Genomic DNA, 27,238 nt, shown 5'->3' on the forward strand with positions numbered 1-27,238 from the left:
ACTTAGTATGATGTTCTCCAGCTCCATCCATTTGTCTAAGAATTTCATGAATTCATTGTTTCTAATGGTTGAATAGTACTCCATTGTGTAAATATACATTTTTTGTATCCATTCCTCCCTTGAAGGACACCTGGGTTCTTTCCAGCTTCTGGCTACTACAAATAGGGCTGCTATGAACATAGTGGAGCATGTGTCCTTATTGCATGCTGAAGAATCCTCTGGATATATGCCCAGGAGTGGTATAACAGGGTCCTCAGGAAGTGTCATGCCCAGTTTTCTGAGGAACTGCCAGACAGATTTCCAAAGTGGTTGCACCATCTTGCAATCCCACCAGCAGTGGAGGAGTGTTCCTCTTTCTCCACATCCTGCCAGTACCTGCTGTCTCCTCAGCTTTTGACCTTAGTCATTCTGGCTGGTGTGAGGTGAAATCTCAGGGTTGTTTTGATTTGCATTTCCCTAATGATTAATGATGTTGAACAGTTCTTAAGGTGTTTCTCAGCCCTCTGAAGTTCTTCAGGTGAAAATTCTTTGTTTAGCTCGGTATCCCACTTTTTAATGGGGTTATTTGGTTCTCTGGGGTCTACCTTCTTGAGTTCTTTGTATATATTAGATATTAGCCCTCTGTCAGATTTAGGGTTGGTGAAGATCCTTTCCCAATCTGTTGGTTGATGTTTTGTCCTTTTGACAGTGTCCTTTGCCTTACAGAAACTTTGTAGTTTTATGAGGTCCCATTTGTCAATTCTTGATCTTAGAGCATAAGCTGTTGGTGTTCTATTCAGGAACTTTTCCCCTGTGTCCATGTCCTCAAGGGTCTTCCCCAGTTTCTTTTCTATTAGTTTCAGTGTGTCAGGTTTTATGTGGAGATCTTTGATCCATTTGGAGTTGAGCTTAGTACAAGGAGATTGGACAATGACTTTTTAAATGCTTCCGTGCTCCCACATTGATGATAATGGACTAACTATCTGAATTTAAAGCCAGCCCCAGTTAAATGGTGTCATTTTAAAGATTTTCCTTAGTCACTGAAATCTGTTATCAGCAGTAAAATACTAAAAAACCCCTACACAAATACCTGAATGTTTAGAAAATTAGCATGCATGCCCCATGTATGTGTCCCTACATGTTACAAGAAACACTTTCTATAGGTATAGCTCAAGGGAGGACAAAAGTCCATGTCATCATTTGAGAACTTGTTTCTCAAAAACCCAAAACACATCTAGCATCCTCTGTCACTTCAGTATCAACTGAAATCCAATGACCTCTTCTGGACGTTTTTAATGCCATGCAAGTGTCGCACAGACCTGCAGAAGGCAAATCATTCATAAATATAAAATAAATCAAAATGAAAAAAACATGGGAGAATACTAATAGACCATATGGGCCTGTATTTTTTCTCAGCTTTTACAAACATCTGGAAAATGAACAGTGAACTACACACTGTGCTTCTGTTTAAAAAAAAAAGGAACCAAATGCATTGTCAAGCAAAAAATCATCTTCATAATTAAGGAGGACAACAAAACAATCAAACAAAAACCCTATCCCCAAAATGGTCGTGGAATTTATTATCTCTAACAGTAGATACCTCTGATAGTATATTTAAAGGAAACCACACACATACAGTTTTGTGTTGTCTGATTTGTTTTATAATCCCTTAGACTATGTTTCATTTCCTAAGAGATATTACAGAAATACTGCTGTATTCCCCATTAACATCTTCCACACTATCGCCCACAGAAATTTAGTAGTATCCAAATATTTGACAACAATGATACAGCATGGGGAATTTTCCCATCATGAAGTTGGTGTCCACAGATTTGGACACACTATCCACACTGAATGTGCAGTCTTGTTTGTAGCTCAGTCTGGCTGGGAAGTTATTATGGTACCCAAGCCCTGCGAAAATGCAGAGTTCCATCTGTGTCTGAGATCTGTGGGATTTCAAGACTGTGGCACTACATCTGAATAAAGAAGATTCTTAGGAGGGAAGAGTTGGATATCACTGTTTTATTAATAAGAATACATACAATTTACTTAAAAGAAACTGAAAGCATGCAGTCGATATGTACAGTGTATAGCCTTAAGAAATTATCAAAACAATTATAAGAATAAAACAGCAATAAATAAATAACAAAATGTCAAATAAAAACAAGAAAAACCAAATAACCAACGTAATCAAAATTCAAACCAAAACATAAAAACAAGAATTGTGCTAAGGAGCATTCTTTGGCAGCTCAATTTGTAGCACAGACTTAGAGCCTGTGGCTCCCCTTGGCAACATTATAAAAAAGCACTTACTGATGGTAAAAATCTTTACAAGAGAAATTAAGGCAGGTCTCTTTTTTGGAGTGAGTCACCCAAGTCTAATCCGAAGACATGTCACAAGCTTTGGCTCAAAGTCTTTGCAATTTGGTTGACTGATCTTGATGCAATTATTCTTGATGACACATCAGGGCAAGAAAAAATTTCAACTCTCGAATTCTTCCTTGATGTCCATCACTCTTGGTATGTCTCTGAACATGTCCGAATACTGCACTCTTGCTGAGCCAGAACCTAGATGAATGTAAGTCCTATTCACTATGAAAATAAAGGAAGAAAATGCAGCCCATGATACCCATGATTATTAGGGATAAGATGCAATAGTGGTGTATTCGCTGCACACACTCAGTATTCTTCCTATAGTGGTATTCCACAAGGGAGATCATTCCTTGTCTGTGCCATGTTCCAGATTCTGATAGAGTATTTCACACCTAAGGAAGGAAGGAACAAAGGCCTGGTAAGAATTTGTCAATTCTGCTGTTCCTCTCACACCAGCTCTATTCAGATGGACATTCAAACAGGACCTATCAGCTGAGGTCAGAACCTGCATCCCCAAGTGTCATTGAGCACCTAGGCTTGGCTTCTTCAATCTGCTTTTAAAAACTACATGAAACTGAACTGTGAACTACATGCTGTACTGGAATTTAAGAACACACCACATTTGTCCAATAGTCTAGGTCGATTATACAGAATAATAACACTGTAGCAATGTCTGAATCTGAGTTCAAGAGAGATGTGAGCAACCTAGAAACCAGTGTAGCAACCTGCCTGGGTTCCACTTGTCAAACCCTCTATGTGCAAATATCCAGAGAAACCATATTATATGAAATCCCTGGGCACTATAGGTCCTATACTAAGCACGAGTGTGCTAAATGAAAATATTCTGAAGACTAGGCACTGAACTTTAAATGTGATGGTCATGAAGAAAAAAAACAACACCCCAGTATGTCTATGGCTATTAGAGTCCACTCTCAAGCATGCAAAATATTTGTGTTCACACAATACAAGCATGTTTCAATAACCTATTTAGTTGTCCAGTGAATGCTAATATAAAAACCTCTTAGGATGAATTGGGGATATGAAAAACAAATCTTGACTGGGAGAGGTGCATAGTGGGCATAGCATATTGACAGCTCAGTCAGTGATGTGCTTTCCCCTTATAAGCCCCAATGGGAATCAGGGGTCTTGGCCTATTATCCAATCTGGCTTAGCAAGTTCCCAAGGCTGGGAAGAGTAGGATTTTTTTCCCAGTAAAGGATCCCATCTTTGCGGTGGACTAGCATGTCAATTTTGTTCATTGTTTCAGACTTGTCCTAAAGTAAACAGTTTCTTCCAGTAGAAGCTCCCTTTATCATGACCTAACTTACTTGGTGTCCAAAGGTATGAGCGCATAATAATAGGAAATCTCTGTGAGTAGGATTGAAAGGAAGAGTTTCCCCACATGAGTGATTGTTTCGGGGATATTTTGAGTAAGATAAGGCTGACTGTTTGAAGGCCTAATGCTTGCATGGATTACCTCAAACTGAGCAATTGCTCATGGAAAGGCTGAACCACATAAGTACAATTTCTCTCTTTAGCTGATCGTCTTCTGGAGAGTTTCTCCTTCTGTACAAACAGGCACACACACACACACACACACACACACTTGTATTTACAAGCATCCATACCACAAATACTTGAAAAATCACCTAGCATTATACAAACATACAACTTCAGTATAAATAGCTCAGCAAAAGCTGCTCAAAACACACACAGACACAACGACCCAATAACAAACACAAACATCATATTTCAGACACAGACACACAAACACCACGTTCCTGACACAGACACACAAACACAAATATCAATGAAAATGTTCCTCTTGTCCAGCACATTTCCTGTTTTATGAGCAAGTAGTAAGATCTACCATGTATCCAAGGAAGACTCTCAGACTCTGGCAGGCTTTGTGGCCCTGACCTGTACCTTTCTACTCTGTAGGAACTTTATTTTTGCAGATACTTGCTGGTTCTACAAGTAAGTTACAAGCTCTGCACAGATAACCTGGACAAAACAACACCAAATTCCCAAGAAAGAGATTTCAAAGAAAAGCCAACAGCAAGCCCGATGATGACTCATCACAGTTTCCTTACTTAACCTATACTGGTTCCTTCATAGAAGACTTTGGAAGCATCAGAGGAAGACAGTGACTTTGGATCTTTACTTAGGAACTTTGAAACACATTACATTGTGTGTGATATTGAATCATCCTCAGTACAGTCAGAGGCAAGCTACTACAATAACCTGCTGTGACATTTCTGAAATGCAGCACTCTGCACAACTATGAGGGGCAATCTATCCTGAAACAAAGCCATGCCCACAATACAGGTAGCAAATCAATGGCAGCAGAGGGACACACTGTAGGATTCTGGGCATGCTCATGCTGAAGCCAATAAGACAAACCAGAATCACACAGGAGGATAACTCTATGCAGGGAAAGTGAAGAAATCTAATACTTATTTTTAAAATAGCTGTTTTGTTTAGCAATTTGTTGAAACTAAAAAGAGAGGGAGATACACCTGATAGAGGACAAGGAGAAGGAAAGACTACTGCCAAGCACAAAACAGGGAGTGTCAGGTTTATCTTAGAGACCTAGGTTCAAAGAATTAAGTGATGAATGACTGCACGAAATCAGGGGTCATTAATTTCCCCTCCCAACATGCACAAAAAGATAAAGGTCGGCATGATCATGCATACACACACATAGACACACAAACACACACGGACACACACACATACACACACACATAAGCATACATAAAACAAAAAACATAAGTAAGCAGAAAACAGTAAGTAATCTGTCATGCTAGAGGAACCAGCTAACTTAGACTAAAGAAAGCAGAAGTTCCAAGTGTGTCTCACAACTCTGCTATTCTTCCTAGAGGAATAAAAATTCAGGAGAACACAGTTCTTCCTCATAATTGGGGTTATATAAGGAGAAATTTTTGCTGAAAGCCTCAAATCTCTCATACCAAACCTCAGCTTTTGAGAAGCCTTTGCCTCAAGCCTGGTCATCCAGCCAGCTCCAGACTCTAAGGCCCAGGGACGACCTCTCCAGCAGCACTCAAAGAAAATACGATGGACAAGCTGCTACTCAGGCTCTGTTAATGTGACCAAAGATCTATAAAGCCTGAAGAAACCATCTTGAGATAGCAGAGAAGGGGAGGGGAAAGAACAAAAGCTGACAAAAGACAACAGTGATATCCACTCACTCGTCAATTCCACTCTGCTCTCATCCCTGCAAACCACTTCCTGCCTGCAATCTCACATGATCACTGTAAAGCAAAGGAGCTACAGGTCTTTACTTCTTCTCCAAAGCTCTGTGCTATTCTAAAGGAGGACTCCAGCACAGCACCCTTCAAACTTAAGGGCATGCAGTGGTGTGCTGTGCAGTCCACCTATCTCCATTAATGAACTGCAGATTCTAGTAGAGTAGGAGCATTTGCTTATAAACACACAGTTTCTCAAAAAGACCTACGTCCTCAGAAAAACTTGTAAATGATCACATAATTGAATACTTGGATGAGAAACAGAAGAGTGTGTAGAGAAGTTGGTGGACAGTTTCATTGGTGTGTCTATGTTTTTGGCTAGTCATGAGGGCAAACTGCCTCTGATGCCTCATCCTACCTGCTGCTGCTTGGCACAGGGGAAATCAATGGTCTTGCTGGCCTCCTCACAGAAACTCTTTTCTTCCCCAAAGTAGGCTTGTGGTTCAGCCTGCTCCACCAGCAGCTTATTGTTCTCATGCAGCAATATCCTTACATTCTCCTTCTGTTGTAAACATGCATTCAGGACGAGGTAGTGCCTGGTGCTGATTGACAAATAAAACAGGGCGAGTTTCTGTTTCAGTATCTGTTTGTCTGCCAGTCCTCCAAGTACCCTGATCCCTGCAATTCCCTGATCCCCTGACAGCCCCAGTCTAGAGTCCACAATACACATATCAACACCAAATTGAGGCAGGTCAAATTCAGAGTCTCATGTAATGTAGCTAACATTCCACAAGACTCAAATGACTTCAGAAATCCCTGATACCTAGAGTGTTTCATAAACATCACAGAACAGGAAATGTTCCTAATGGGTGCTTCTGTGTCCATGGTAGTAGGAAACCATCAGCACTAGAGGACAAATCCTCTCTGAGAAAGGAGACAAGACCCAACAGGTATACAATCTTTCCATTTTTGTCAAGGACCCAGATCTTTAAATCTCCTGGTAGAACCTTAGAGGTTGAGGTTTGCCTTATATTTCCAATACCATGGAAATGTTTTCTATGTAGAGGATCCTGAATTTGGAAGAATAAAGAGTGGATGGTCTTGTATACTCTTCACACTTAGGACAACTGAGTCAAAGAGGCACAAATTCAAGACCTTTGCCTCAAGGCAGGGTTCCTATTATGGAACAGTAAGGAACCAGAGCCCTTACTTTTGTTCAGAGTCCTACAAGGACAGAAGCATTCCCTGACTAGTGCTGGGGTCGCGGCTGTGTCAATGACTCACCTGTAGGAATACTTATCTTCTATCACCTCCTTGTACTTCTCTATGGCATCACTTATTGACTGCTTCAGTTTTTCCATATCCATCTTTGTCTTCTCATGTTGTGACTTAATGATGTCGAATTCAACATTCATCCTGTGTTAGGGCATGACCAAAGGAGCAAAAAAAATCTACTGAGATATGAATTCTAGAATCATGTACAAACAAATGGTGCTACACAAGTGGTGATCAGTATGTAGAAAAATGTAAATTGAACCATTGTTATGTCCTTCTACAAAAGTCAAGTCCAAGTAGATCAAAAACCTCCACATAAAACCAGATAGACGTGAATTCCCCAGATAGAAACTGGAGAAGAACCTGAAACACAAGGGCACATGGGAAAATTTCCTGAACAGAATACCAATGGCTTATGTTCTGAAATCAACATATGGTTACAACATATGGGACCACATAAAATTGCAAAGATTCTGTAAGACAAAGGTCACTGTCAATAGTACAAAACAGCAACTAACAGATTGGAAAAAGATATTTACCCATCCTACTTCCAAAGGAGAGGTAATAATATACAATATATACAAAGAACTCAAGAAGATAGACTCCAGAGAATCAAATAAAATGAACTATTAAAAATGGGGTACAGAGATAAACAAAAAATTTCAGCTGACAAATATTTAATGGCCAACAAGCACATAAATAAGTGGTCAACATCCTTAGTCATCAGGGAAATGTTCATCAAACCAAGCCTGTGATTACACATCATAGAAGTCAGAATAGCTAAAATCAAAAACTCAGGTACCACAGTTGCTGGATAGGATTGTGTAGAGACACACTCTTCCATTGTTGATGGAATTGCAAACAGTTAAACCACTCTGGAAATCAGTCTACAAGATCCTCAGAAAATTAGACACAACTAAACTTCTCCTGGGCATATTCCCAAAGATATTCCCACATACAACAAGGACACATGCTCCACTATGTTGCCAGCAGATTAATTTATAATAGCCAGAAGCTGGAAAAAACCCAGATGTCCTTCAAAAGAGGAATGGACACACAGAAAGTGATACATATATACAATGGAGTACCTCTCAGCTAATAAAAAAATATGAAATCAAGAAATTCTTAGGTAAATGAACAGAACTAGAAAATATCATCCTCAGTAAGGTAACGCAAACACAAAGGAACTCACATGGTATGCACTCACTGATATGTAGATATTAGCCCAAAACATCCATATAACCAAGGTACAATTCACAGAACACATGAAGCTCAAGAAGGAAGACCAAAGTTTAGTAGATTCAGACCTTCATAGAAATTGGACAAAATAATCACCAGAGCAAATATAGAGATAAAGTATAGAGCAGAGACTGAAGGAAAGGCCATGTCAAGACTGCCCCACATGAGGATACATCCTGTATACAGTTCCATACCCAGATTCTATTGAAGATGCCAAGAAATGCTTCCTGAAAGGAGTCTGATGTAGCTGCCTCATGAGAGGACCTGCCACAGACCTACAAATACAGAGGCAAATGCTCATAGCCAACCATTGGACTGAGAATCTACTGAGAGATGGAGGTATTAGAGAAAGGACTGAGGGGGCTGAAGTGGTTTCCAACCCATAGGAAGAACTACAGTATCAAACAACTGAACCACCCAGAGCTCCCAGGGATTAAGTCACCAACCAAGATGTACACATGGCTCCAGCTGCATATGTATCAGAGGATGGCCTTGTCACATATCAATGGGAGGAGACGTCCTTGGTCTTATGAAGGCTCAATTAGTGCTGCAGTTTAGGTGTGTGTGTGAGGGACTAGGAACAACCTCAGAGAAGCAGAAGGAAGGTAGGTGGGATAGATGATTTATGGAAAAGAGGAAAACAGAAAAGAGGATAACATTTGAAATGTAAATAAAGAAAATATAAAATAAAAAAATGATCTCATATGAAAAAAGGTTGTATTTTGGAGTAGCCACATCAAGTATATACCACATACTTACTCCTTCAAAGTGGGACCTATTGGTGCTGAGTTCAATTTATTTTCCTGGGTACAAAACAGCAGAGACAGGGGACCCAATGGAGGGAACTGACATTGAAGAGCTCTCAGGGTGAGCCTGTAGGAACAGACTAGTTCTCTGAGAAGTTTCCATTAAACTGTATCACAGACTTCCGTCCAACAAATACATGTGATGACTTTCTCATATTTTAAAGACAGGGATTCTCAATTCTTGGTTCCTATTGTTACATGAATTACCAGAGGTCATAACTAGTATTTACAGGGGAGAGACTTTCTTTTTTTTCTTTTTTCTTTTTTCTTTTTTCTTTTCTTTTATTTTTTCAGAAATTATACAACTTTATTTTTTTTCTTTTTTATTGATATATTTTTTATTTACATTTCAAATGATTTCCCCTTTTCTGGGTCCCCACTCCCCAAAAGGCCCATAAGCCCTCTTCCCTCCCCGTTCCTCCATCTACCCCTTCCCACTTCCCTGTTCTGGAATTCTGCTAAACTCTTGCACTGAGTCTTTCCAGAACCAGGGGCCATTCCTCCATTCTTTTTGGACATCATTTAATATGTGGATTATGTCTTGGGTATTCAAAGTTTCTAGGCTAATATCTACTTATCAGTGAGTGCATACCATGATTGATCTTTTGAGACTGGGTTACCTCACTTAGTATGATGTTCTCCAGCTCCATCCATTTGTCTAAGAATTTCATGAATTCATTGTTTCTAATGGCTGAATAGTACTCCATTGTGTAAATATACCACATTTTTTGTATCCATTCCTCCATTGAGGGAAACCTGAGTTCTTTCCAGCTTCTGGCTACTACAAATAGGGCTGCTATGAACATAGTGGAGCATGTGTCCTTATTGCATGCTGAAGAATCCTCTGGGTATATGCCCAGGAGTGGTATAACAGGGTCCTCAGGAAGTGTCATGCCCAGTTTTCTGAGGAACCACCAGACTGATTTCCAAAGTGGTTGTACCATCTTGCAAACCCACCAGCAGTGGAGGAGTGTTCCTCTTTCTCCACATCCTCGCCAACACCTGCTGTCTCCTGAGTTTTTGACCTTCGCCATTCTGACTGATGTGAGGTGAAATCTCAGTGTTGTTTTGATTTGCACTTCCCTAATAATTAATGATGTTGAACATTTCTTAAGGTGTTTCTCAGCCCTCTGAAGTTCTTTATGTATAGTTCTTGAAGTCCTAGCTAGAGCAATTAGAAAACATAAGGAAGTCAAAGGGATACAAATTGGAAAGGAAGAAGTCAAACTATCACTATGTGCAGGTGATATGATAGTATACTTAAGTGACACTAAAAACTCTACTAGAGAACTCCTACAGTTTATAAACAACTTCAGCAAAGTGGCTGGCTACAAAATCAACACAAGCAAATCAGTAGCCTTTATATATTCAAAGGATAAGCAAACTGAGAAAGAAATTAGGGAAATGACTCCCTTCACAATAGCTACAAACAGCATAAAGTATCTTCAGGTGACTCTAACCAAACAAGTGAAAGACCTATATGACAAGAACTTCAGATCTCTGAAGAAGGAAATCGAAGAAGATCTCAGAAAATGGAAAAACCTTCCATGCTCGTGGATTGGTAGGATTAATATAGTTAAAAAGGCCATCTTGCCAAAGGCAATCTACAGATTCAATGCTATCCCCATAAAAATCCCAACCCAGTTCTTCATAGAGCTAGAAAGAGCAATTCTCAAATTCACCTGGAATAACAAAAAACCCAGAATAGCTAAAACTTTTCTCAACAGTAAAAGAAATTCAGGGGGATTCAGTATCCCAGACTTTAAACTTTACTACAGAGGGGAGAGACTTTCTAACACATCTTTCCCAAACAGATTCTTATGTGACACCAATATAAACACAAGAAGAGAGGTGATCAGTTTGGGGGTCTATGGACTCAACACTTTTATCACCTGCAAACTGTGCATCAGTCAAATGTTCAGACCCCATCAAAGGCCCCACAGCGCCAGTTCCCGAACAAAACACAAACAACTATATTCACACACACAAACATTTTAGAATGCCAAATCAATCTAGGGAGCAGCCATATTCTCAGAGTATAATGAACAAAATTAGAGTAAACCAGTTATGACATGAAGCCATTGTATCCATACACTAAGAGGCAGCAATTGTGACCATGTCCTTCTAGCTGTTTATAGAACCAATGAGACTCCAAGCTCCTCAAGGTCAAATACAATAGAGGATGACCATAAACATATAGCACATGCCTTATCCTACATTCATCAGTTGTAATGGCTTATTAAAATGCATAATGAAAGTTGATACACTCCAGTCATGAGAAATAGACTTAACAGAGATGGAACAATATAGCTAACAGCATACAAGATGTAATTACTACCTGTAGTTCAAATTATTATAGTTGTAAAGATCCAGGATTCGACAAAGTTCTTCCTTCTCAAACCGCATCTTCCTGATATCAAAATCCAATGCTTCTAATTTATTCTTTTGCTTCATCTGATTAGTTATGCTTGAATTTTGGGGTGGTGTTTTCCTACCAGGTCCTGAAAATAGATAAACACAAATGAATTTCCATAGTTGATGGCCCAGGGCAGGGGACCATTCTGAATCCCAAAGAGACATTTGAGGAAGAGCAAAGCTAGAGACAGGGTGAATCTCTGAAAGAGTAGAAAATCTACGTTTCAGCTAGTCTGCTAAGCTACGACCCTCCTCCCAACCACCATTGTCAGGCATATGCCATACTCCCAATTACAGGCACCCTTGTCCTGAAAACCATAAGCATCTTGAGATGTAAATATCTGAGGAACATTGTCAGCTCATATCTGATGCTATGCAGATAAATTCTGAAGTTCAACAGCTCAGCATTATCAAGCTCTAATGATTTGTATTTAAATGCAAAGGGTCTGAGACCTCAACACATAACCAGCACAGCCTCCTTTTCTCTTCTTTTCATCAGAGACTGATGTATCCTACAGTAATCTAGAGGATGAAATGCTTCAACTCCCTACCATGAAGAGATACATTGTTATTCTCAAAGGGTCTCCTCCTGGCATTCAGTGACACTCCAAAGGAAATTAAATACCTTCCAGAAAAGTAGAAGCTGCAGGTGTGTCAATTCCTGGCACTCTGTCAAACTGGTCATCAGAAAGTTTTGATTTTTGTTCTGCAACTGAGAAAGTCCAAGATTCCTGCCTGTAAGACCTATTCCTGAAGTCCAAGCTTACCTATTCCTGAAAGTTCCCCAATTCTGCCCAGGACTCACTGTGCCTTCGCCAAAAAGAATTCATTCTTCCTGTTCTATGAGACAGGTTGCTGGATTCCTTCTGACTTGGGCCAGTGTCTCCTTGATCACGATTCTCCATTTGAAATAGCCTCCGCAGCCTCGAAAACATGGCTGTTTGTGAACCCAACAGGCACTGAATGATATCCCACAGGCAGTTGCTGTTACCACAACACAGGTGACATCACAGAATATTCTAGTTCTCTCCTAGATACAGGAGAATGTCCAAGGAAGGCATTACTGATGATGTCACTGGGAACTGCCATGGCCTGCTCATTAATAAACTCTTCTCAAATTGACCAATTTTTATGTTGCCCTTTCCTAGAGCCTCTAATTTAACCCAGAGAATACCCTTTGGAAACCTCTCCTTCCAAAGCTAGAGATTTCTCTCTGCTTTATTAGAAGTCAAGTGCTTTTGATGGGAAGAGTTAGTTAGGACCCAGACATGCATAAGAGATTGTTGTTAGCACCCAAATCTCTAGGTTCCTTGCATTTGGGAGATTTTTGTCAATAATAAATATTCCACCTGAGTCAATTCATATGACATACAGTAAATTCCCCAGCTTTACCCTTTTTGCCAGATGCCAATATCTTTCTCCTTTACAATTAATTCTACCAAACCTGGTTAATATTTTCTTACAGTGCATCCCTTGATTGTTTACATAGGCATATCCATGCACTTCACAAAATCTCTTGTCTACACTCTTTTGTATTGCAAGTATAACTCCCTTTACTTTGGAACATAAGGACTCAAATACAGAGCAAATATAAGATAGTAAATTTTCTGTCCCTTCTTCAAAATATTAACTTGCAAATTCCTCTTTTTGTCAAATATGACCAGACAATTAAAGCAGGCATCCGTGAGCCAAGGTCACCCTGGACTGAATGACTATATTGTAGCCACACAGCCAGCTTGTATGTTTTCACAAAATCAACTCATCATGTGTTGTGGCATAGCAAACTTTTGGATATTCTTAGCTTCTGTTTTTAAGATGACAGGGTTCTATGGAAGTTTAAGCATTTAGAAAAATTTGAAGGTATGAATAATCTTTAGTGGCTGGATATACCTCAAAAAGTGTGTGACAACAGAGAATCGATTGAGAATCAGAGGGACCAGATGCTTACCAAGATCAAAGTCGTAGCCCAAAAAGAAAATCTAAATAATAAGGATCATGTGAAACATGAATGTAGGAGTTCATGGGCCATGAAGGTTGGTCCTTGGCCTTCAGACTGATCCATTTCTAATTTTCTGAGGAAACTCCAGATTTATTTCCAGAGTTGTCATTGCACTTTACAGTCCCACCAGAAATGGAGGAATGTTCCTCTTTCCCCACATTCTCAACAACATGTGCTTTCATATGAGCTTTTGATCTTAAACATTCCTCACTGTAAATTATACCACTTAACACCAATTTCAGGGTCTTATTGGTTTGCATTTTGCTGATGTCTAAGGATTTTGATCCTTTCTTTAAATGCTTCTCTGCCATTCAGGATTCTTCTGTTGTGATTTTTTTGTTTAGTTCTTTTTAAGAAATATATTTATTTTACGTATATGAGTAAACCATTACTCTCTTCAGACATATGAGAAGTGAGCCACCATGAGGTTGCTGGACATTGGGTACTTTGCTGTTATTTTTTTTTTTTTTTTGGTAGTCAGCTGCTTGAGTACTTAATATATTTTGGAATTGGCCCTCTATAGGATTTGAAGTTAGTGAAGATTTCTTAACAATATGTAGGTTGACAATTTGTCCTATTGGCTATGCACTTTGCCTTATGGAAGCTTTTCAGTTTCATGAAGTCTCATTTAGCAATTTTTGATGTTAGGGCCTCAGCCGTTGGAGTTGTATTTAGGAATATTTACACAATTCCCAAGAGATTGATACTCTTTCTTATTTTCTTTTCAGTTAGATACAGTGAATCTGGTTTTATGTTGAGGTCTTTGATCCACCTGGAATTGAGTTTTGTGTGTAAGGTTTCAAATATGCCTCTCTGTTCATTTTCTACATACTTAGTGTCATTTAGACCAGTTTTCTTTTTTACATTGTATATTTTTGGCTTCTTTGTCAAAGATCAAGTGTCCATATGTGTGGTTTCATTTCTGGATCTTCAAGACATTTTTTATATTTTAAAAAAACTTTAATCTTGCATTTCAAATGTTATCCCCTTCCCTAGTTTTCAGGCCAGGACACTCCTTTCTCATGCCCCCTCCAACTGCTTCAAAGAGGGTGCTCCCTCACATACCCACTGATGCCAGCCCACACCGGCATTCCCAAAAACTGGGACATTGGGGCTTTACAAAACCAAGAGCCACTCCTTCCATTGATGACCGACAAGGCCATCCTCCGATACCTACATGCTGGAGCCATGTGCCCCTCCATGTGTACTCTTTAGTGGTGGTGAAGTCCCTGGAAACTCTGGGGTGTCTGGTTGGTTGATATTGTTGTTCTTTCTAGGGGTGAAACCCCCTATCACTCCTTCAGGCCTTTCTCTCTCCTCCATTGGGGACTCCATGCTCAGTCCAAAGGTGGCTGCTGTAGCACACTCCTGTCAGCAATCACTTCTTGGCTTCCTCCATAGTGTCTGGGTTTGGTGTCTCTGGATGTGAGATGGGTCCCAAAGTGGGAAGTCTCAGGATGTCCTTTCCTTTAGTCTCTGTTCCATATTTTGTCTCCATATGTCCTCCTGTGACTCCTGAGATCTTCTTTGATTTCTTTCTTCAGAGACCTGAAGTTCTTGTCAGACAGATCTTTTACTTTCTTGGATAGAGTCACTCCAAGGTATTTTATATTATTTGAGTAGGGTGTTGTTTCCCTAATTTCACTCTCAGCCTGTTTATCTTTTTACTAGAGAAGACTACTGATTTGTTTGAGTTGATTTTATTTCCAGCCACTTTGTTATTTATCAAGTTTAGGAATTCTCTGGTGTAGCCAGGCAGTGGTGTTGCATGCCTTTAATCCCAGCACTTGGGAGACAGAGGTAGGAAGATTTCTGAGTTTGAGGCCAGCCTAGTCTACAGAGTTAGTTCCAGAACTGCCAGGGCTATGCAGAGAAACCCTGTAGCAAAATAAACAAACAAACAAAAATCTAAACTAATTCTCAGGTGGTCAGCAGTTTCTGACCATTGATTGGATGCTGAACCCTATGGTTGAAAAACAGGAAGTGGCTGAACCCTAAGTTTGAATTACTGGATAGCTGAAAGAAGCTGAGAAGGATGACCCTGTAGGAGGATGGGCAGTTTCAATAAACCTGGACCCTTAAGATCTCTCAGATACTAGAACACCAACCAGACTGAATACAACAGATGATAAGAGGCCTCTAATACATATAGAAAAAAGGACTGCCAGGTCTGGGTTTAGATAGAGGAGATACACCTAACCCTCAAGAGTCTGGAGGCAACAGGGAGTTTACAGGTATGGTAAGGTAGTGTTTGGACCTAGAGACAACATCATAGACACAAGGGAGCATTTAGGAGGTATGGGATGTGGTATGGAGGTACAGAGAGAAAAATAAATCAAGAGTTTAAAATAAAGAAAGAAAACAAAGCAATTATGTGTTGGAATTTTTGGGGTAACTTAAGTATACTAGCCTATCATCTGCAAATGACTTCTTCCTTTCCAAATTGTAACTGTTTGGCATTCTTCTGTCCTCTGACTATTCTGGCTAGGGCCTCAAGTTCTATTTGGAATAGGTCGGGACTGAGAGGGCAGCCTGTGTAGTCCCTCGTTTTTATGGAATTGCTTCCAGTTTCCCTCCATTTAGTTTGCACTATGATTTTTCCCTGATTCCTGTCGTGACTGCTCCCAAACTACTTCTCTGATTCAACGAGAAGCTTCAAATCACATAAAGCACTGCTTTTCCTTTGAAAACAAGTGGGTACTTCTACTTGGTATTTACAAGAAATCGTGCTCAGTGGTCTTCCGTTGATCATCCTGTTAAAGAGAGGAGGTATTTTTTCCTTTTCAGAATGCTTGAAGAAAAAAGATTTGATGTAGAGGAGAGCAAGTGCAAATTCACATGGCCTTGGAAACGCAGGTCTTTCTGACAGATCCAGTGCGTTTTGACAGAACTCATGGGAACTTCTCAGCGATCACTCATGTTAAAAAATGCTTCTTAGTATACTGTGAGATCTATAATGGTAAAAGAGCAGCATCAATCATCATTCTCTGTTCCTAGTCTTGAAAGTAAACATTCTCCACCAGAGGTGTGTGGTATCTGCTGTAGGCTACATCTACCCTGGCTAGTATGAAGCTTGCTTGTAACACTGATTAAATGGCAGATAAACAGGTTACCTTTACCACCTCCACTTTCAGGACAGTTTCTCAGTTCTGGATTACCTGTGATGGAGCTGATCTGCATTGTCATATAGAATGAGATATCAGAGACCTGCTCCAACTCTGGGAATAAGAGATGCTGAGGCATGATCCTGTATCCAGTAATGCATTATGGGATGGTTTGTGCATACTTGGCCCAGGGAGTTTATGAGAGGCCACTGGAAAAGCCTAGGTGCAGGGGAAGATCCCAGTGTTGGAAATGCCAGCACCATGGGATGATCATCAAGAATAGCAGCAGCAGTGGTGTGGATCAACAAGAGGTTAGATTGCTACAGAGGGCAGAGATGGAGAAGTTTCCAGGTGTTTAGAGAAGCCCAGATAATCACGTGTAGGTCATAGACAGAGAAACAGGAAGCTGTAACATTGAAATTGCCTTGGGGAACCCAAGATGTTTGAGAAGCCAGATTCATGGGCTATCTACTGAGGAAACTGATAAGAGGGTGTTGAATCAGCACAGGAGAAAGAACTTTGTTGAAGCCAACAAAGTAAAGGGAGTTGGAGATCTGAAGGCCCCTTTGACATCAGACATGGGGATGCAGAGTTTGGAGTCTGCACAGCTAGTTTTCTGTCTTACTTTGTGGATTCCACTTAAGTGATTGGATAAATTGCAGAAGATACCTTGAACTTTGGACTTTTAACATTGTTGAGATGGCTATAGACTATGGGGACTCTAAAAGTTGGACTAAATGGATATTGCATTATTTTATGTTGAGCCGTGGCCCCCATGGATTCATATGCTTGAACAAGCCTGTGGGAGCAAGGGAGTAGACTATGATGGTCTGTATATGCACAGGGCAGGGAATAGTACTGTTACCTATTAGAGGACATATGGGCTTTTTGGAATAGGATTGTCACTGTGGGTGTGGGCTATAAGACCCTCATCCTAGCTGCCTGAAAGTGAGGATTCTGCTAGCCATCTTCAGAAGAAGCTCCTACTGGACCATGCCTTTCTAAATGCTTCCATGCTCCCACATTGATGATAATGGACTGAACATCTTAATTTGTAAGCCAGCCCCAATTAAATGGAGTCCTTTTTAAGACTTTCCTTAATCATTGAATCTGTTCTCAGCAGTAAAATACTAAGACAACCTACATAAATACCTAGATGTTTAGAAAATTAGCATGCATAGCCCATGTATGTGTCCCTACATGTCACCAGAACCACTTTTTATAGGTGTGGCACAAGGAAAGACAAAAGTCCATGTCAGGGATGCAGAGATGGCTCATCATTTGAGAACTTTTTCTCAAAGACCCACAGGGTATCTAACATCCTCTGTCACTTCAGTTCCAGCTGAAATCCAATGACCTCTGCAGGACTTTGGGGAATGGTATGCAAGTGTTGCCGAGACCTACAGAAGCCAAATAATCCATAAATATAAAATAAATCAAAATAAAAAACACAGGACAATACTAATAGGCCATATGGGCCTGTATTTTTCTCAGCTTCTATAAACATCTTGAAACTGAACAGTGAACTATACACTGTGCTTCTGTTAAAAACCAAAAAGGAACCAAATTATTGTCAAGCACAAAAATCATCTTCATAATGAAGAAGGACAACAAAACAACCAAACAAAACCCTATCCCCAGAAAGGTCTTGGAATATAGTATCTCTAACAGTAGCAACCACTGATAGTATATTTGAAGGAAGCCACACACATGCAGTTCTGTGTTTCTGATAGCTTTTATATTCCCTTAGACTATGTTTTATTTCCTGAGAGATATTACAGAAATACTAGTGAATTTCCAATTTACATCTTACACACTATCATCCATAGATGCCACGGTTGCCCAGTAAAGCCTATAAAAGTGTTATAAAAGAGCGGAACACTCCATATAATCAGAAGCTAAAATATCTCATTTGGCAATTCTAAAAACTCTTATTCTTTATGGCTGGGACATGATATAACCAAGCAAATATAGAGAACCATTTATGTTACTATGGTAGAAAAAGCATTCCAGGAACTCTAGTCACAGGTTCTTTTTTGCTTCTTAGTCATTCCTTTTAGGGCAGGTGGATTCCAAACAATAGCCCAGACTAAGGATATTTACATCTGAAAAATCTTACGAGGTCCTTGCCATACAAAGGGCTGTTGGGACAGGTAGTAAGAATTTACCTTTGAGTTGGTACCTAGTTCCATAGCTACCTGCCCCCACAAACTAATCCACTTCTGCCTTTAACTCTTGATTTTGCTTGCAAACAGGCTATCTCAAGCCCACCTGAATAGCAAGGGAAGTTTATGAGGAACTGCCTTTTGTTACAGGCCCCACCCAAGGAGTCCTTGGACAAAACAATCTTTCTTAGCTTATTCAGGTGGGATTCAGGATACAGTTCATACTTAATACTCACGAAGACTTGATTTAGACTCAGAGAGACAGTATACTTTTTACTCAGAGAGGCAATAGATACTTTTTACGGAGAGAGACACTCGGAGGAGGACCGAGTTAGTTAGTTCATTCAGGCTGGGCCTAACGGCTAATAGCCGGTTAATTTACCAGGCTGGCCCAAAAAGCTGCAGCCAGTTAGTTTTACCAGGCTGGAAGCTAGAGGCTGCTACTGGAGCTAATCACTGGAGCTGAATGCCCAGGGCCTACGGTGGCCCTGGGCTCGGGGACTACAATGGCCCTGGGCATGGCACAGAGAAGAATGCAACCGGCAGACTAGGCGGAAGTATTCTTGAAAAACAGCGTGAGCCAGGCAGCTTCCCAAGCTCTACAATGCTGCCATTTTCACCAGGAGGCTAGGCACGGGAATCATCCTTCTTCAGTTCCCGGACTGGCAGGACATCAAGACCAAAATGAAGAAGCAGTTTAGCCACATGTGCCCTGGACTTTGGGTAAACACCCTGTATTGCCCAAGAAAGCCTAGATAGCCTTTTACAGATGTATGTGATGCTTAATTTGAGATGTTAACTTGACTGGACTTTGGGAGATACCCGAAAAACACATTCATATTTCAAACTGCCTCTGTTGTTATGTTAGTTTGTCACTACTGCCAGACCTGTATCTTCCTGGACCAAAGAATCCTGGTTATCCCACCGCATACTTTGGTCTGTAACACCAAATTTAGAATTTTAGTACTATCTAAATATTTAACAACAATGATACAGCATGGGTAATTTTCCCATCATGAAGTTGGTATCCACAGATTTGGACACACTATCCACACTGAAGGTGCAGTCTTGTTTGTAGCTTAGTCTGGCTAGAAAGTAACTATGGTACCCGAGCCCCATGAGAATGCAAAGTTCCATCTGTGTCTGAGCAATGTAAGAATTCAAGACTGTGGCACCACATCTGAATAAAGAAGATTCTTAGGAGGGAAGAGTTGGAGATCACTGTTTTATTAATAAGAATACATACAATTTACTCAAAAGAAACTGAAAGCATGCAGTCAATATGTACAGTATATAGCCTTAAGAAATTATCAAATCAATTATAAGAATAAAACAACAATAAATAAATAACAAAACGTCAAATGAAAACAAGAAAAGCCAAATAACCAAAGTAATCAAAACTCAAACAAAAATGTAAAAACAAGATTTGTGCTAAGGAGCATTCTTTGGCTGCTCAATTTGCAGCACAGACTTAGAGCCTGTGGCTGCCCTTAGCAACAGTATAAAAAAGCAATTAGTGATGGTAACAATCTTTACAAGAGAAATATAAGCAGGTCTCTTTTTTGGAGTGTGTCTTTGAAGGATATAGTCACCCAAGTCAAAGCAGAAGACATGTTATAGACTTTGGCTCAAAGTCTTTTCAATTTTGTTGACTTATCTTGATGTAATTACTCTTGATGACACATCAGGACAAGTAAAAATTTACACTCCCAGACTCTTCCTTGATGTCCAGCAATTTTTGTGTCTCTGAACATGTCTGAATACTGCACTCTTGCTGAACCAGACAATAGATGAATTTAAGTCTTATTCACAATGAAATTAAAGTAAAGGAAGAAAATGCAGCCCATGGTACCCATGATTATTAGGGATGAGATATAATAGTTGTGAGTTTGCTGCGCACACTCAGTATTCCTCCTACAGCAGTATTCCACAAGGGAGATCATGTCCTTGTCAGTGCCATGTTCTTGATTCTGATAGAGTATTTCACACCTAAGGAAGGAAGGGAAAAAGGCCTGGTAAGAATTTGTCAACTCTGCTGTTCCTCTCACACCAGCTCTACTCAGGTGGACAATCTAACAGGACACATCAGCTGAGGTCAGAACCTGCATCCCCAAGTGTCAAAGAGCACCTGGGCTTGGATTTTTTTTCTCAGCTTTTAAAAACTGCAAGAAACAGTGGTGGTTCACGCCTTTAATCCCAGCTCTGGGAGGCACAAGCCGGCAGATTTCTGAGTTCAAGGCCAGCCTGGTTTACAAAGTGAGTTCAGGGAAAGGCAGGGCTACACAGAGAAACCCTGTCTCAAAAAAAGAAAAAAGAAAAAACTAAATGAAAAAAAACTGCAAGAAACTGAACTGTGAACTACACACTGAACTGGAGTTTAACAAGACACCACATTTGTCCAACAGTCCAGGTAGATGATAAGGAATAATAACATTGTAGCAATGTCTGAATCTGAGTTCAAGAGAGATGTGAGCAACCTAGAAACCCACAGGGATGCCTTATGGGAAACCTGCCAAGAATTGAAGTGAAGGCTGTGATTATTTCTCCAGTGCAGCAACCTGCCTGGGTTCCACTTGTGAAATCCTCTATCTGCAAATATCCAGAGAAACCATATCACATGAAATCCCTGGGCACTATAGATCCTATACTCAGCACAAGTGTGCTAAATTAAAATATTCCCAAGAAAAGGCACTGAACTTTAAACAGGATGGCCATGAAGGGACAAAACAACACCCCTGTATGTCTATGGCTATTATAGGGTTCACTCTCAAGCATGTAAAATATTTGTGTTCACACAATAAAAGCATAGTATACTTCAATAACCTGTTTAGTTGTCCAGTGAATGCTAATATAAAAATCTCTTAGGATGAATTGGGGATATGAAAAACAAATCTTGAGTGGGAGAGGTGCATAGTGGGCATAGCATATAGACAGCTCAGTCAGTGATATGCTTTCCCCAATGGGAAATCAGGTGTCTTGACCTATTATCCAATCTGGCTTAGCAAGTTCCCAAGGCTGGGAAGAGTAGGATTGTTTCCCAGTAAAGGACCCCATCTTTGTGGTGGACTAGCATCTCAATCTTGGTCATTGTTTCAGACTTGTCCCAATGTAAACAGTTTCTTCCAGTAGGAGCTCCCTTTACCATCACCTAACTTACTTGGTGTCCAAAGGTGTGAGCACATAATAATAGGAAATCTCTATGAGTAGGATTGAAAGGAAGAGTTTCCCCACATGAGTGATTGGGTTGACGATATTTTGAGTAAGATAAGGCTGACTGTTTGAAGGCCTAATGCTTGCATGGATTACCTCAAACTGAGCAATCGCTCATGGAAAGGCTGAACCACATAAGTACAATTTCTCTCTTTACCTGATGGTCTTCAGGAGAGTTACTCCTTCTGTACAAACATGCACACACACACACACACACACACACGTGTATACAAGCATCCATACCACAAATACTTGAAAAATCACCTAATATTATAAAAACATACAACTTAAGTATAAACATGCTCAGCCACAGCTGCTCCAAACACACACAGACACAGACACACAAACACAAACACAAAAATCAATGAAAATGTTCCTCTCTTCCAGCACATTTCCTGTGGCATGAGCAAGTCGTGGGACATGCCATGTGTCCAAGGAAGGCTCTTAGACTTAGGCAGCCTTTGTGACCCTGACCTCTACCTTTTTGCTCTTCAAGAACTTTATCTATGCAGATACTTGCTGGTCCTACAAGTAAGTTACAAGCCCTGCATAGATAACCTGAACAACACAACACCAAATTCCCAAGAAAGAGATATCGAAGAAAAGCCCACAGCAAGCCCCATGTTGACTCCTCACAGTTTCCTCACATAACCCACACTGGTTCCTTCATAGAAGATCTTGGAAGTATCAGAGGAAGAGAGTGACTTTGGAACTTTACTTAGGAACTTTTTAACACATAACAGTTTGTGTGATATTGAATCATCCTCAATATCAGTCAAAGGCAAGCTCTTGAAATAAACTGCTGTGACATTTCTGAAATGCAGCACTCTGTGATTGGGTTGGGGATATTTTGAGTAAGATAAGGCTGACTGTTTGAAGGCCTAATGCATGCATGGATTATCTCAAACTGAGCAATCGCTCATGGAACAACTCCCCCTCAACTATGAGGGGGAATCTATCCTGAAACAAAGCCATGCCCACAAAACAGTTAGCAAAACAATGGCAGCAGACGGATGCACTGTAGGATTCTGGGCATGCTCATGCTGAAGCCAATAAGACAAACCAGAATCACTCAGGAGGATAACTCTATGCATGGACAGTGAAGAAATCTAATACTCATTTTTAAAGTAACTGTGTTGTTTAGGAATTTGTTGAAACAAACAAGAGAGGGAGATCCACCTGACAGTGGACAGGACAAGGAAAGACTACTGGGCAGCACAAAACAGGAAGTGCCAGGTTTATGGAGAGACCAAGGCTCAAAGAATTAAGACTAGACAAAATCAGATGTCATTAATTTACCCTCCCAATATAGCTAAAAAGATAAAGGTCAGCATGACCATGCATACACACACACACACACACACACACACAAAACATACACAAAACGAAAATCATAAGTGAGCAGAAAACAGTGAGTAATCTGTCATGCTAGACGAACAAGATAATTTAGACTATAGAAAGCAGAGGTGCCAAGTGTGTCCCACAACTCTGCTATTCTTCCTAGAGGAATAAAAATCTCGGGAGAACGCACTTCTTCGTGAAAATTGGGGGTATATAAGGAGAAATTTTTTCTGAAATCCTCAAATCTCTCATACCAAACCTCAACTTTTAAGAAGATATTAGCCTAGAAACTTTGAGTACCCAAGACATAACCCACATATTAAATGATGTCCAAAAAGAATGGAGGAGTGTCCCCTGGTTCTGGAAAGACTCAGTGCAAGAGTATAGGGGAATTCCAGAACAGGGAAGCAGGAAGGGGTAGATGGAGGAACAGGAGGAGGGAAGAGGGCTTATGGGACTTGCGGGGAGCGGGGACCCAGAAAAGGGGAAATCATTTGAAATGTAAATAAAAATATATCAATAAAATAATAAAAATAAAAAAAAGAAGCCTTCGCCACATGCCTGATCAGTCAGTCAGCCAACTCCAGAATTTAAGGCCCAGGGACGACCTCTCCAGCAACACTCAAAGAAAACAGGATTGACAAGTTACTACTCAGGCTCTGTTAATGTGACCAAAGGTCTATGAAGCCTGAAGAAACCATCTTGAGATAGCAGAGAAGGGGAGGGAAAAGAACAAAAGCTGACAAAAGACAACAGTGATATCCACTCACTCGTCAATTCCACTCTGCTCTCATCCCTGCAAACCACTTCCTGCCTGCAGTCTCACATGATCACTGCAAAGCAAAGGAGCTACAGGCCTTTACTTCTTCTCCAAAGCTCTGTGCTATTCTAAAGGAGGACTCCAGCACAGCCCCCTTCAAACTTAATGGCATGCAGTGGTGTGCTGTGTAGTCCACCTATCTCCATTAATGAACTGCAGATTCTAGTAGAGTAGGAGCAGTTGCTTATAAACACACAGTTTCTCAAAAAGGCCTACGTCCTCAGAAAAACTTGGAAATGATCACATAAATGAACACTTGGATGAGACACAAGGGAGTGTTTGGGGAAGTTGGGAGACAGTTTCATTAGTGTGTCTATGTTTTTGGTTAGCCATGAGGGCAAACTGCCTCTGATGTCTCATCCTACCTGCTGCTGCTTGGCACATGGGAAATCGATGGTCTTGCTGGCCTCCTCACAGAACCTCTTTTCTTCCCCAAAGTAGGCTTGTGGTTCAGCCTGCTCCACCAGCAGCTTATTGTTCTCGTGCAGCAATATCCTTACATTCTCCTTCTGTTGTGAACATGCATTCAGGACGTGGTAGTGCCTGGTGCTGATTCACAAATAAAACAGGGTGAGTTTCTGTTTCAGTTTCTGTTTGTCTGCCAGTCCTCCAAGCACCCATATCAGTACCAAATTGAACCAGGTCAAATTCAAAGACTTGTGTAATGTGGCTAACATTCCACAAGACTCAAATGACTTCAGAAATCCCTGACAACTAGAGGGTTTCATGAACATCACAGAACAGTAAATGTTCCTCATAGGTGCTTCTGTGTCCATGGTAGTAGGAAACAATCAGTACTAGTGGACAAATCTTCTCTGATGTGGGAGAGAAGACCCAACATGTATACAATCTTTCCATTTTTGTCAGGGATCCCAGATCTTTAAATCTCCTGTTAGAACCCTAGAGGTTGAGGTTTGCCTTTTATTTCCATCATAGTGGAAAGGTTTTCTATGTAGAGGATCCTGAATTTGGAAGAATAAAGAGTGGATGAACTTGTACACTTTTCACACTTAGTACAACTGAGTCCAAGAGGCACAATTTCAAGATTGTTGCTTCAAAACAGGGTTCTTATTATGGAACAGTATGGAACCAGAGCCCTTACTTTTGTTTAGAGTCCTACAAGGACAGAAGCATTCCCTGACTAGTGCTGGGGTCGCGGCTGTGTCAATGACTCACCTGTAGGAATACTTATCTTCTATCACCTCCTTGTACTTCTCTATGGCATCACTTATTGACTGCTTCATTTTTTCCATATCCATCCTTGCCTTCTCATGTTGTGATTTAATGATGTCGAATTCAACATTCATCCTGTGTTAGGGCATGACCACAGGAGCAAAAAAATCGAGTGAGATATGAATTCAAGAATCATGTACAAACAAATGGTGCTGGTAACATGTGGTGGACAACATGTAGATAAAAGCAAATAGATGAATTCTTATGTCCTTCTACAAAAGTCAAGACCACATGGATCAAAAACCTCCACATAGAGAAAGAGTAACACTCCTCCACTGCTGATGGGTTTGCAAGATGGTGCAACTACTTTGGAAATCAGACTGGTGGTTCCTCAGAAATCTGGGCATGACACTTCCAGAGGACCCTGCTATACCACTCCTGGCCATATACCCAGAGGATTCCCCGGCATGCAATAAGGACACATGCTCCACTATGTTCATAGCAGCCCTATTCTTAGTAGCCAGAAGCTGGAAAGAACCCAGGTGTCCCTCAACAGAGGAATGGATACAAAAAATGTGGTATATTTACACAATGGAGTACTATTCAGCCATTAGAAACAATGAATTCATGAAATTCTTAGACAAATGGATGGAACTGGAGAACATCATACTAAGTAAGGTAACCCAGTCTCAAAAGATCAATCATGGTATGCACTCACTGATAAGTGGATATTTGCCTAGACACTTGGAATACCCAAGACATAATCCACATATTAAATGATGTCCAAGAAGAATGGAGGAGTGGCCCCTGAATCTGGAAAGACTCAGTGCAGCAGTATAGGGGAATACCAGAACAGGGAAGTGGGAAGGAGTAGATGGGGGAACAGGGGGAGGAAAGAGGGCTTATGGGACTTTTGGGGAGTGGGGACCCAGAAAAGGGGAAATCATTTGAAATGTAAATAAAGAATATATCAAAAACCTCCACATAAAACCAGATAGACTGATATTTATAGTGGAGAAAGTGGGGAAGCTCCTCAAATACATGGGCACATGGGAAAATTTCATGAACAGAACACTGATGGCTAATGCTCTAAAATCAAGTAACAACATATGGGACCACATAAAATTACAAAGATTCAGTAAAACAAAGGTCACTGTCAATAGGACAAAACAGCAGCCAACAGACCGGAAAAAGATCTTTACCCATCCTACATCCAATAGAGAGCTAATATACAATATATACAAAGAACTCAAGAAGTTAGACTCCAGAGAATCAAATAACACTATTAAAAATGGGGTAAAGAGCTAAACAAAGAAATTTTAACTGACAAGTATTTAATGGCCAACAAGCATCTAAATAAATGTTCAGCATCCATAGTGATCAGGGAAATGCTTATCAAAACAACCCCGAGATTTCACCTCATAGAAGTTAGAATGGCTAAAATCAAAAACTCAGGTAACACAGATGCTGGATAGGATGTGGAGAAAGAGAAACACTCCTCCATTGTTGGTAGGATACAACCACTCTGGAAATCAGTCTACCAGTTCCTCAGAAAATTGGACATACTATCACTTGAGTACCCATCTAAACCCACTCCTGGGCATATTCCCAAATGATACTCCAACATACAACAAGGACACATGCTCCACCATGTTCATAGCAACATAATTTATAATAGCTGGAAACTGGAAAGAACCCAGATGTCTTTCAAAAGAGGAATGGATACCGAAAAGGTGATACGTGTATACACTGGTGTACCCCTCATCTATTAAAAATTGTGAAATCAAGAAATTCTTAGGCAAATGGATAGAACTAGAAAATATCATCCTAAGTAAGGTAACCCAAACACAAAGGAACACACATGGTATGCACTCACTGATAAGTAGAAATTAACCCAAAACATCCATATAACCAAGGTACAATATACAGAACACATGAAACTCAAGAAGGAAAACTAAAGTGTGGGGGATTCAGTCCTTCTTAGAAATGGGAACAAAATAATCACCAGAGCAAATATAGAGGAAAAAATATAGAGCAGAGACTGAAGGAAAGGCCATGTCAAGTCTGCCCCACATGGGGATTCATCCTGTATACAGTACCATACCCAGATTCTATTGAAGATGCCAAGAA

The 27,238-nt window shown here is 40.3% G+C and overlaps 2 protein-coding genes across 2 annotated transcripts in view; both read right to left on the reverse strand.

The window, feature by feature from the left end:
* Positions 1-27,238, reverse strand: part of LOC127690653 (uncharacterized) — a 157,810-nt gene that overhangs the window by 128,028 nt on the left and 2,544 nt on the right. Inside the window, exons 3-4 of the mRNA XM_052190213.1 lie at positions 25,112-25,243; positions 24,301-24,484 (exon numbers count right to left, since the gene is read on the reverse strand). Of these exons, the coding sequence (XP_052046173.1) occupies positions 24,301-24,484; positions 25,112-25,243 (316 nt within the window). The remainder of the gene's footprint in view (positions 1-24,300; positions 24,485-25,111; positions 25,244-27,238) is intronic.
* Positions 5,222-12,231, reverse strand: LOC127691111 (uncharacterized). Its single transcript, XM_052190699.1, has 5 exons — positions 12,102-12,231; positions 11,220-11,382; positions 6,846-6,977; positions 5,980-6,163; positions 5,222-5,230 (listed from the first exon to the last, which is right to left on the reverse strand). The coding sequence occupies exons 1-5, from the start codon at positions 12,229-12,231 to the stop codon at positions 5,222-5,224; spliced, it is 618 nt and encodes a 205-aa protein (XP_052046659.1).

This window comes from Apodemus sylvaticus, chromosome 8 (assembly GCF_947179515.1).
Source record: "Apodemus sylvaticus chromosome 8, mApoSyl1.1, whole genome shotgun sequence".
Lineage (NCBI taxonomy): Eukaryota > Metazoa > Chordata > Mammalia > Rodentia > Muridae > Apodemus > Apodemus sylvaticus.

Bases quoted from the DNA above. Each gene is read 5' to 3' on its own strand.
- LOC127691111 (XM_052190699.1), bottom strand. From the start codon at position 12,231: ATGTTTTCGAGGCTGCGGAGGCTATTTCAAATGGAGAATCGTGATCAA. The intron at 11,383-12,101 runs GTGAGTCCTGGG...ATCTATTTTCAG, and splicing joins TTCTTTTTGGCGAAGGCACA to GACCTGGTAGGAAAACACCA. The intron at 6,164-6,845 runs GTGAGTCATTGA...TTTGTCAATCAG, and splicing joins GAAGATAAGTATTCCTACAG to CACCAGGCACTACCTCGTCC.